The 12,700-nt window shown below is 45.5% G+C and overlaps 1 protein-coding gene across 1 annotated transcript in view; it reads left to right on the top strand.

Annotated features, from left to right (window-relative positions):
- The window catches only part of LOC115385957 (tripartite motif-containing protein 16-like), a 10,374-nt gene extending 382 nt beyond the window's left edge, over positions 1 to 9,992 (top strand). The window contains exon 2 of the mRNA XM_030088086.1: positions 7,186 to 9,992. Coding sequence (XP_029943946.1) covers positions 7,320 to 8,966 — 1,647 coding nt within the window. The 5' untranslated portion in view covers positions 7,186 to 7,319 and the 3' untranslated portion in view covers positions 8,967 to 9,992. The remainder of the gene's footprint in view (positions 1 to 7,185) is intronic.
- Positions 9,993 to 12,700: the final 2,708 nt, after the last annotated feature.

The following is a 12,700-nucleotide window of genomic DNA, read 5'->3' as shown; positions in this document are numbered from 1 at the left end:
TAGATTTGACTTAAACGAGCAACGCTCTGACAAACCTGCTGCTTCGGCCTCCAAATCTGGCCCTTACCGCGACTGGAGGCCGCCATCTTCAGCCTGTGGTTATAGACTGCCATTGGCTGCGCTCCGTCACGTGACCGCGTGACGTCACGACGCACTGTGCCGGAGGAATAACTTTTTAATGAGGAAAACCAAGGGAGAAAGGGCTTTTCTCACCTGGGTTACAAATAACTGAACATTGATTCTTTTTTATTGGAGGTTTTATAGTAAAAGCAGATTCCCTGACGTGTGTTAAAACTCATGACAGACTGAGTTCAAATGAAGGCGACAAACTGATTCTAGTGAAACATCACTGGGAACCTCTAAGTTGGTAGGTGCGTTCACGATGGCAAAGCCAGAGGTAGACGGAGCTAGACGAAGCAGACGGCGCAGCCGTGGGGCGGAGTTATCAGTCTGCCTCCAACTCGGACAACGCGATGTTCTCCATGTTCGTGTTTCTCATGACTCCCACCGTGGGGGGGTGTTTACAGGCCCGTCGTCCGGGGTGTCAATTAGGGGGGCAATGCCCCCCGCCTGTGCCTCCTTGCCCCCCCCCCCACACCCCTCCCCCCCACACCCCTCCCTGGCTGTCAGAGGGGTAATTTATTTTTCTTATTAAAAACAAAAGAATTCATCATTTCTTTCGTGTGTCACATTGTGTTAATTCATATTCAGTTAACTGAAATAAATAAAATTTTAAAAAACAAAATAATTTTAAGTTACATGTGACACTTGCGTGCTGCTGCAAGTGCGGACCAGGCGTCAAGGGGGGGCAGACTGCCTCGCCCCCTCAGTCAAAATATAGTATTTCATTAAAAACATTAAGTTTTCAGTCTATTGTGTCCTTAAAAAACAACAGCAAACTCTGCTGGCTTGCTCAGATCAATATGAAGTGTTGTGCTATTCAAAATTCAAAAAAAGAGGAGACTCCAGCTCTGCTAAAGGTGAGAGCTGCATTCTATCATTTGTTTTTTTACTATTTGTGCTTTTTAGCAGTGTGGTTAATGATCATACAGCGCCTCTGATCTGTGGATTCTGTTTTTGTGTTGCTCCGTTACTTTTTCGGCACCGATGCGTCGCCCCCCCCCCCCCCCCCCCCCCCCCCCCCCCCCCCCGGGTTTAAGCCGCCGCCCCCCCCGACCCCCGTCTACACTGGGCTGGAGCCGGGACTGGGTGTTTATTTATGCAAATAAAGCGCGTTGTCATCACACTGATGACGAGTGGGCTGGGGTCCAATCCCCTGCCTGTATGAAGCAGAGAGGTGGGCCAGGTAGTCGCGGTGAGTTGCTCTGGAGCAGCTCACAGCGGCTCCCTCTGTGACTGATCTCGCGAGTTTTCGATGCCCTACGTAGGTCCTACGTGTCAGTGACGCCGGGCCAAATGTGGGCGGGGCGGCTCGAAAGTCTCAAAAGTCTGCCTCTGGCTTTCTCATGTCGAACGCACCTGGTGATTTCCACCTGGGCGAGCCTGATGTAATGTGATGTATTGACAGAAATACCTTTTCATTTTCAGTGTAAAATTAACTTTTTTGACTCATAAATACAATCAGTCATGTAAACTACATTTTCATTCCCTCATTTTTCACATTTTATCACAGCTAAAAATTATTTATTTACTTTATTCATCTCAATGCCCACTCCGCAATAAATGGTGCAAAATCTAAATGACTTGACGAACTCAAGCGGTGCAGGAGAGGGACTTCAGTGGAGACTCTTCTTCTGACTGTAGTGCATGTCTATAGAAAAGGTGTGTGTGTTGCAGTTCAGCTTTTTTTAATCATATCGAACTCCAGAGAAGCGGGTGTAGGAATCCTCCCTCTCAAGCAGGAAAGCTGGCCAGAGTGAGAGCTGAGCATATAGCAGGCATTCGGCTGGGAAGGAAGGCCGAACAGCAGGCAGAGTGGGTCTGAAGACTAGAAACAAGAAACTCGGTTAGCGAGGCACCGACGGCTGAAAACAATCACAAACTCTCAAAACTAACTGTTGGTGTGTTACGGTCCAGTGCTGATTGAGGACTGGGCCTCGCTTAAATAGAGGAGCCTCAGCAGACTCATTGTTTCCTTCACTCTTTATCTATCTTTCTGTCTTTTTGTCCCCCTGTCACGTCCAGCAATGTCATGTTCCAGTATCAAGAGGAGTTTCATACTATCACTCATTATACCAACACACACTGCCGGATATCCTGGATTCCAATAGGCACTCACATTTATAAAGTCTGGAGTGAGAAAATGTGGATAAAACTGATGAAATAGACAACATACACACTTGTTGAAAATGTATTCAGTTTGCACTCATTAGTCGCAGAAGTGAAATAGTTGAGTGTTAGGACTCGTGGTTACTTTGCCGTGACTGCTGTGTGTGTGCTCTTAGACACAGACTACGTTCACATGCAGCTAAAATTCGGGTTCAGGTCAATATCTGGGTTTCTGAAACATTAGGAAAACCAACTTAACCAAGTTTATGAGACTGATTACAACAAATTGGCTATTCTTGCAGACGGAGTCGCGTCATAGGTCATGTGACCGCCCATAGCAACCGTCCGCCATTTAGCTCAAGGGGGAAAACAACAGCCTCACGCAGTTCATTGTGCCTTGTGCGTTGCGGTTTTAGGTGTTATTGTATTGTAATTTTACATTTGTTCAGTGTGTGGAAGGTCTTGTCGGCTATAGATGGCCTACACATACCACGACGAGCTTTTTGGGGATAGTTTGGCCCGATATAGGACAAAATTGGACATCGTGGGTTTAAAAGTGTGCCCCTTCAGACTCCCTGCTGACGAGTATGACGGTATGTGGGAATTTTTTTTAGCAATTCTTCTGTGAAGCGGCACTGTCTGAACAGCCCTGTCTGCTCCGCTCCATCTGTTTGTGTACCTTGTGCAACAAAGTAGTATCATAGTATTGTGTACAAAGCGCCGGTCAATTTACGTTCACGTATAATTGTGCTATAAAAAACAGTGAACACAAGACATTTTCCTGAATTTATAAAACCTCCCCGGACAGGACGTAAAAAGTGGACATGTCCGGGAAAAAGAGGACACTCGGTCACCGTATCTATACAGCCCAGGTTAGAGGAGGAGAGAGTGCAGGAGGAAGAGGAGGACAGGGTTTGCAGCAGCTTGCAACCACAGTCGGGGCCTTTCTGGTTGCGCACACTGACTCGGTATCATATAAAATGATAGAGTAGGATTTTTCCTTTTATTGTTGGTGCAGCCGACCACACAACAACTTTTAACCATCTTAGAACTTCCCTCGTATTGTACGTCTTTACTCTGTCTCAGTGAGCGGAGACGATGGCTTTCCCCTTAGCACTGGTTGCTATAGGCGACGGACCCGGATGTTGGCCAAATGCCCGGATGTCTGTCTGTATGAATCGTGGGTGGTGCCTCAAGGTTTTCCGATGAAATCAGATCCAAAATTATTTAATAGTTATCTTTGATAATCATTAATTATTACTGATAGCCAAATGTATTAAGTTGAAATTCCAACATTATCGGTGTGGCCCGTGTGAGGCGGAAGAGCAAAAATGGTACTGCCCTTTTGAAGACAGCCAAGTTGACTTTCATTTGTATTTGTGTGATATAAACACACATTTTGATCCCAGGGTAAAACTTAAAGGGATACTTCAACATTTTGGCAAATTGGCCCATTTAGCACAATTCCTTAGTCATTTCAAACAGCATACTTACTTTTTGTGTGAGGGCGAGCTGTTGTTTATTCAGAGGTGAGTCGGGGAAGGTTTTCGGGACGGACACAATGGAAGTGAATGGTATTTTTGTTCCCCCTCGTCAAACTCATCAAATACACAATCCAACAACCCCCAAACACTTTGGTGGACACGTTATAATCCGCGCATTCACTACACTGTGGAACACCAACAAATAATATTGTAGCGTTACAACACTGAAGCAAATACTGGGAACTACTTTTTCTTTTGAAATCACTACGCCCAGATGCCATGTTTAGTAAGTAGTTCTTCCGTCTCAGCAATCTTCGCATAAACAACTCAATCTCGTAATTTTGCATTAATATTTCACAGCGTAGTGAATGTGCGGATTATAACGTGTCCACCAAAGTGTTTTGGGGTTGTTGGATTTTGTATTTGATGAGTTTGATGAGGGGGAACCAAAAATACCATTCAATTCCATTGTGTCCGTCCCGAAAACCTTCCCCGACTCACCCCTGAATAAACATTGGAGTCGTTTGACTTTCCTGCAGTGACGAGGTACAAAACTGTTAATTCTTCTAATGCGCATAATGACTACATCACGTTGTTTGTTCTGGATTCTACCAGAAGAAGTAGAATTAAAGCCGCAAGCGGCATTGGGCGGGACCGAGCCTACCCGCTGGCCCACAACTGAGACGTCAACCCACTTACATGGAGTTGTTAGCGTCTCCCATCCACTGACATGTAGCTGTTCGCATCTGTCATCCACTAACATAGAGTTGTTACCATTTCACTTCCACTAACATGTAGCTGTTAGCTTCTCCCATCCACTAACATATAGCTGTTAGCATCTGTCATCCAGTAACATGGAGTTGTTTGCATTTCCCATCCATTAACATGTAGCTGTTAGCATCTGTCATGCACTAACATGGAGTTGTTAGCATGTCCCATCCATTAACATGTAGCTGTTAGCTTCTTCCATCCACTAACATAAAGCTGTTAGCATCTGTCACCCACTAACATGGAGTTGTTAGCATGTCCCATCCACTAACATGGTGCTGTTAGCATCTGTCATCCACTAACATGGATGTGTTAGAATGTCCCATCCACTAACATGCAGCTGTCAGCATCTGCCATCCACTAACATGGAGTTGTTGGCATGTCCCATCCACTAACATGCAGCTGTTAGCATCTGTCATCCACTAACATGGAGTTGTTGGCATGTCCCATCCACTAACATGTAGCTGTTAGCTTCTCCCATCCACTAACATATAGCTTTTAGCATCTGTCATCCTCCAGCCTTGAGTTGTAAGCATGTCCTATCCAATAACATGGAGCTGTTAGCATCTGTCATCCACTAACATGAAGATGTTAGCATGTCCCATCCACTAACCTGGAGCTGTTGGCATCTGTCATCCACTAACATGGAGTTTTTAGCATTTCCCATCCACTAACATGTAGCTGTTAGCATCTGTCATCCAGTAACATGGAGTTGTTAGCTTCTCTCATCTGCTTTTGACAGTCACTGAATGAAGGCACTGAGTATGAGTTTGATTGACAGCTGCTGTCAGCTGTGTAACTGCACTGGACGCCCATATATGGTCATGTCAGTTAGAGTGGAGAGAGGAGAAAATAAAAGGTTCTGTTTGCGAAACAACTGCTCCTTGTTCCTTTCCTGTTTGGCAAAACTGAACAAAAAAATTTCACGTTTGACAGAAAAATTAGTTGTCTTTCAGTTGGTGAGGCTTTCAGAGCAGTCAGACTTTTAGTTTGGACCGTAGAGGCCTCAGTTTGTGAGAAGCGCCAGATTTTTCCCCATCCGGCTCCATTATAACTGAGAGCCAAAAAATGCAGAGCGCACACCTTTTCATACCTGTGAAAACGTACATATATCTTGATATTTTCCCTACTTATGTTACATCATCTTGTTCGGGAGAACCTGGTGAGGCTTTACGTGTGCTCGGTTTGTTGATAGGAGTCACGGTATAGCCACAATCTCCAGTTGTTCGAGGTGCTGAAAAAAGGCGACTTTTTTCCCCATTACGGGGAAACGGATGAGGGCCGGAGCAAGATAGGATTTCAGACTTCCAACTTTGAGCGCTAATAAAATCCACACCGTGAGACTTTTGACAAAGTTGTTCACAACTTTTGTAGAGAAATGTGTCCTCTATCACATCGTGTGACTCTTCTGTCTGTACAACAAACGGTCTCGGAGGAGATAATTTTTTCGTGAGGAGTGATTTTGAGCAAAATTTTACTTTGAAAGGGAAATGGTGGACTTCCTGTTGGATTTAGGTCAGGGGTGTCAGTGCGTGAAATGTAGATCTTGATGAGACGAACGTGTGAGTGTTGGTTTGATCTCTCTACGACATCCGTGCGGGCCGTAGTGACTGTTTTAGACGTGGGGGGTGGGCCGACTCGGGAGCAGGTGGGGAGCATAGGACACAGGAACCGGTGTGCTGCGCTCCTAGCAGCCAGCAGCAACAGGAATGGGAACAGGGCTGCACGCCAAACAAGCAACAAATGGTTTTGCATTTTATTTTGGTAAACAGACACATGAAGGAGCAGAAGAAGTACATCCAGTTAGCAAAATGGCCGCCATCAGCGTGCTAATGTTTTCTAGGATGGAAAAGGGATCTAAATCGTAACTGAAGACCGACTTTGGGATCTGTATCATGAACCAATTGGACACAGGTGCAAAAAACACACCTCTGTTCCAGGAGATGTATCTCATTTCAGGAATATTTAACTTATTGATGACTCTTCACTTTTAGAGTTGAAGACAAAGATTTGTGCTTTCTCCTGCTTCCATTCTCCAAACTGTCTCATTCCTTGTTTCAGTCTCTATGAGGGCTCATGGTTACACGAAAGAAACTGTTCATTTGCTGTGACTGCTGGGTGTGTCTTGGAGCGGGCGCGCGCGCGCACACACACACACACACACACACACGACTTGAATAGACACCCAGACAGAATTGTGTGTTTGGTTTTGCTTTATCGTTAATAAGCATAATTTTTGGAATCTTTTGTGTCGTTAATGTTTCACAATCATGAATGGAAAGTTGACCTCCTCTGTTCAAGAACTCCAGAATCCTTCAGGTTTTACTGTCAAAATCTGGCAATTGTTAATAATCTAATTATGAATCCAAATTAATAGTTTACCAACTTTATTAGACTGATTATAACAAATTGGCTCTTCTAGTAAAATGTAGATGGTGCCCCGAAATTCTTTACTTAATAGTTATCTTTGATAATCATTAATTATTAATGTTAGTCAATTTTATTTAGTTGAAATTCCAACATTAATGGTGCGAAAGCCCAACATGAGAATCAATGAGATGAAACTCAGTTTTATACCTGAGGAAGCAGCTGAATGTTTACTGGAAACTGAAGTGATGCTGCTTGATTTCCTGCAATGAAAACCAACTCTGACAGCCCCTCCCTTCTCTCCCACACTGAGTCACTGCCTCTTTCTCTTTCACAGATCTCACAGCTGAGGGATCACTGTCGTCTCTGAGCTGCAGAGGACAGCATCTGACAAGCAGAACCAGTGAGGATCAGCGGCCCGGAAGCCGGAAGAGGGAGAAACTATTCAGTCGCTGTTGTTGAGAGGAGAAAATGGCAAAGAGAGGAGCTCAGCTGGACGCAGAAAAGTTCTCTTGCTCCATCTGTCTGGATCTCCTGAAGGATCCGGTGGCAGTTCCCTGTGGACACAGCTACTGCAGTGACTGTATTAAAAGACACTGGGATGAACAGGAGGACAGCGGATTCTACAGCTGCCCTCAGTGCAGGAAGAGGTTCAGGCGACGGCCAAAACTGAAGAAAAACATCCTGTTGGCAGAGTTAGTGGAGGATCTTAAGAAGACTGAACTCCAAGTTGCTGGACCTCAAGATGTGTCCTGTGATGTTTGCTTTGGGAGGAAGCTGAAAGCCGTCAAGTCCTGTCTGGTCTGTTTGGCCTCTTACTGTGAGGAACACCTCCAACCTCACTATCGATCTGCTGCTTTTAAGAAACACAGGCTGCTGGAGCCCTGCATGAAAATCCAGGAGAAGATCTGCTCTCTTCATGATGAAGAGACGGAGATTTTCTGTCTCACCGATCAGCAGAGTATCTGTTACCTCTGCACCATGGACCAACACAGAGGCCATGAAACAGTCCCAGCTGCAGCAGAGAGGAGGCAGAAGCAGAAGGAGCTGGAGGAGAGTCGACTAAACGTCCAGCAGGGAATCCGGGAGCGAGAGGAAGCTGTGAAGCGGCTTGAGGGGCGGATGGAAGCCGTCAATTTGGAAGCTGATGAAGCAGTGGAGGAGAGCGAGTTGCACTTCAACGACATGATCCGTCTCATCCAGGATAAGAGTAGTGAGGTGAAACAGCAGCTCAGATCCCAGCAGCAAACTGCAGTGAGTGAACTCAAAGAGCTTCAGGGGAAAATAGAGCGAGAGCTCAGTGAGCTGAAGAGGAAAGACGTCCAGATGGAGCAGCTGGTTCACACAGAGGACCACACCCAGTTTCTGATCAGCTACCCCTCAGTGTCAGTACTCAGTGAGCTCACACACTCCTACAGCATAAAGACTGCTTATCTAGAAAACTTTATGGATGTGCCAGTAGGTGTGTCAAACACCGTGGACGAACTACAGGAAATCCTCCTACAGAACATCACAGTGAAAACCACTAAACAGCAGTTGGTACCGCTACGCCCACAGCCAGAGACCAGAGAAGACTTCTTACAATACTCACAGAAGATCACACTGGATCCAAAATCTGCACACAGAGAGCTGTTATTATCTGACAAGAAGAGAAAAGTAACTTATACGGAAGAAGCTCAGCCTTATTCTTATCATCCACAAAGGTTCAGGAGGTACCTTCAGGTTCTGAGCAGAGAGAGTCTGAATAACCGTCATTACTGGGAGGTGGAGGTGAGAGGAGAAGGAGTTTTTGTCGCAGTAACTTACAAGGACACCAGCACAGCAGGGGGCTACACTGAATGTGGGTTTGGATCAAATTCCAAATCTTGGGCTTTATTTTGTGATGCTGCCAGTTTTAAATTTCAGCACAACAATAAACTAACTCCCGTCTCAGGTCCCTGGTCCTCCAGAGTGGGAGTGTACCTGGATCACACAGCAGGTGTTCTGTCTTTCTTCAGCGTCTCTGAAACCATGACTCTCCTCCACAAAGTCCAGACCGCCTTCACTGAGCCGCTACACGCTGGAGTTTGGCTTTATCCTGAAGAAGGAGATTGTGTAGAGTTCCTGAAGCCTCAGTAGAGGACTTCCATCAGATCTCCTTGTTTTCTGAAGGAGCCTCCACATTTTCTGAGCTGAGACGTTGAACAAACAGATGGTCGGCCGTCTTCTCAGAGACTTTCTACATAGACAAAAGGATGTGAGACAAGTGTGGAGAGACAGAAAGGATCTGAATTAGTGGAGACAATCATGGAGCTGCAGCCATCAGTCTCCTTACTGATGCTTTTCTAACAGTTGGACTCATTTTTAAAGCTGTCTCCACCTTTTACCACAGGATTTTCTTCTTCATGGACGTTGCAGCTTTTCCAGCTTTGGGGGACGTTTAACAAAGATTTGGGGCTTTTTACATGATTGTGTTGATGAATCTTTCTGTTTTGCTGATTTTGTTTTTTCTGTGGATTTACTAGTGACAAGGAAGCTGATAGTTTTGGGTTTTGGGATCTTCTTCTGGCACCAAGTTGCAGTGAATTTGATTCGATTAGCTGGAAATGTTTGATCAACTACAAAAACATATTAAGCACATTAAGGGTCTTCATTTTTGCCAATTGAGTTTTAAACTGTTTAAATACTAACCTTGTTCACAGTTAAAGAACAGTTGAAGTTTTCATTCAGTTTTTAATAGTTAGAATTGGTTTATTGGTGTAAATTAAATTCATCTCTGTGTTTTGATTTTGAAGTATTTCACTTATGATCACAGGTTTTCCTTCATTTATTATTTTCTCAACGATGAGAACAGTTCAGAGCTTGACAGTTTTGTTCATGAAGCTCATGGAGAAAATGTTCAGTATTTACAAAAACATGAAGAAAACATTGGCTGAGAAGATGTATCCACACTTTTGACGGGTACTGTTTATATTCATTTGCTTATGTTTGTCTTTGAGCCTCATGGTGTAAATGAGAACCGGTTCTCAGCTGACCTACCTGGTACATTCAAGGTGAAGTAAAAATTGTGAATTTTCACAAAAGATTTTGATCAAGTTTAAGAACTCATCCTGAAACTGCTCATGAAGACAATTTTTCATCAGTTTTTATAATAAAAATATTGGAACAATCATCTTCTGTCTCTGTCTTAATTCTCTGACAGCTGATAGTTTGAAGTTTCAGTGTTTGCGGCCTCAAGAAGACACAGCTCCACCTCCCCCATCCCCCAGGCCTCCCTGTTGTTACCATGGCAACCAGTGCAGGTGTGCTTCAACTCGGGTTGTAAATCTCTTTCAGATAATAATAATAATAATAATAGATTTTATTTGTAATGCACTTTACATTTAAAATCAAATCTCAAAGTGCTACATGAGACACAGGGTTTAAAAACAAGCGCAGGGTAAAAACATTACAATACAGCACACTTTAAGCAACATTATTGCTGGTATGCCTTTCTGAAAAGGAAGGTCTTCAGTCCTTTTTTAAAAGTGCCCACCGTCTGTGGGGCCCTAAGGTGGTCTGGGAGCGCGTTCCACAGACGGGGAGCTGCGGCTTCAAAGGCCCGGTCCCCCATGGTTTTGAGCCGTGTCCTGGGCTGAACCAGACGATGCAGTTGGCCTGACCGGGTCCGGGCAGAGGTGTGTGGTGTGAGCAATTCAGTGAGGTAGGTGGGGGCCGCACCGTGTAGACAGTGATGGGTGTGTAGGAGGATCTTATACTCTATACGGGCCTGAATGGGAAGCCAGTGGAGAGTGTGAAGGATGGGAGTGATGTGCTCATATTTCCGCACCCTCATCAGGACTCTGGCAGCGCTGTTCTGTACATACTGGAGCTTTTGGAGGCTCCTGCCAGAGATCCCAATGAGGAGTGCATTACAGTAGTCCAGCCTGGAGGAAACAAAGGCGTGGACAATTCGATACACATCTAGATACACAGTTTACGATCCGATTCAAACACGATATATTTAACACCAGAACGATTCGATGCAGTTCGATAGTGTAGGGACGATACGATTCGATGTGATTACATACAACTCTACAGTTGACATTTGTTGACGTATACATATATCTTATTTTGTAAAAGAAAGAATTCTATGAAAATAACCTTTTTTTAAGAATTTTCAACTTTGTAAAAGACCACATATATCCCCACGGATGCAGTAGACTCAGTTCTTAAACATTAATAGCCAAACACCTGTTATTAACTGTGGAAGATTTAGAGGTTAACACCTCTCTCCCACCTAACAAGTACACATGGAATAATCATTTAGAATCTTTCAGATTCTCTCCTAGTTGAAACCACTAGGTTAGGACACTACATCATGACTCACACAGTCAGACATGTCCACTCCTCACTTCAGGCGACATCTGAGCATTGCACCTCATCCATTCACACGACTCAAGCCAGGTTTACACTTGCACGATTCTGTGTCACGCATTGGCACGAATCGAGTCGCAAACAGTCGCAAACCACTCGTAAAGTGGCGTGGAGTGTGCGTAAACCCACCGTGACTGCGTGTCATGTCGGGACGAGAATTATGAAATGTTCAAAATTTTGGGCACGACAAAATATCGCAACCGGGCCGTGAACTATGCGCCAACTGTCCGTTAACTCGTTGGAACAATGTGGGAGGATGTGTGCCAGTCATGGCCTCCGGCGAGTACCCGGAAAATGGCCCCATGCGGGGGAATTTTGACACACTGTCGTTGCAGCATCAAGTGTAGCGCCTTTAATTTGTCATTGAAATTGACTGATGTCAGCCGTCCGTCGGGGCCCCCTTCAGCTCGGGGCCCTAGGCAGCGCCTTTTCTGCTGGTCTTCAACACAGAGCAGCTGCCAGGTACAGGCATCTTCTCTTCTCTGCAATGACGGTGTCTCTGGCATTCAGCATGTTGTCTGTTCCACAGCGCATCCAAAAATGACCCGGGGTTGGGGAAGCCCCCTTTTTATATGACGTGCGTAATTGCAGGCGCAACCACATCGTGCCAATGCGGGAAGCTCGTAAACTATGCGCAAACTATGCGTGAATGCGTCGTGCCAGTTCGCGACACTGACGGGCGCATTCGTGAACTATTCGTGAACTGTGCGTGAACTAGTCATGAACAGTGCGGGAGCCTGCCGGTTCGTGACTCCAGATTGGCACGCCTTGCCACTACAACATCATGGGAAAAAGTCATGCAAGAGTAAACCTGGCTTAAGGCACTGGTAAGTACCGTATTGGCCCGAATATAGTCAAAGTCAAAGGCTCCCTTGCAAGTGCGTTGGGCGGCGCCTATTAGCCTGGCATGCCAGACTGACCTCATATGTTACACACAGAGACAGTCTGGTACCGCGCCATTGGGGCTTCATTTCAAATAGGCTGATGAGAGGCGGGACTATTGAGCGGAGAGAACCAATCCAAGAAACGAGGCTGTGACACAACGACAATGCAACGTACACAGTGCTCCGTTGTAGTAGTTTTGTAGTCCAAAACATGGGATCATGGCATGGAGTTTTACATCCGTTTTACCCCCAAATTCAACTGGACGCTTAAGCGCTGCGTCACGCCGGCATCTTGTTCCTGAAGTCAATGCACACCGGGAGCGCAGCGCCGCGCCGTTTAGAAGCGGCGACCTGAAGCGAATCACCAGCGCTGTGGTGCGCGCCTCCATTCTGGTGATCTGTTGTAACACTGGTGCTTCTGGGACGCGGCGCAGTGCTTTGGCGTCCGGTGGAATTTGGGGTTAAAGAAAAGCCTTCAGAGCAGATTCCTGCTGTGGTTTCAGCGCCAAATTCAGTTCGTTCAAAACTTCAAACAGAGCCGTGGTAAAGCCTCGCTGTGTTGCGTCCACCACC

This window comes from Salarias fasciatus, chromosome 3 (assembly GCF_902148845.1).
Source record: "Salarias fasciatus chromosome 3, fSalaFa1.1, whole genome shotgun sequence".
NCBI classification, from domain to species: domain Eukaryota; kingdom Metazoa; phylum Chordata; class Actinopteri; order Blenniiformes; family Blenniidae; genus Salarias; species Salarias fasciatus.
The sequence above is the reverse complement of the archived record's forward strand: the minus strand, read 5'-3'. Positions and strand labels throughout refer to the sequence as shown.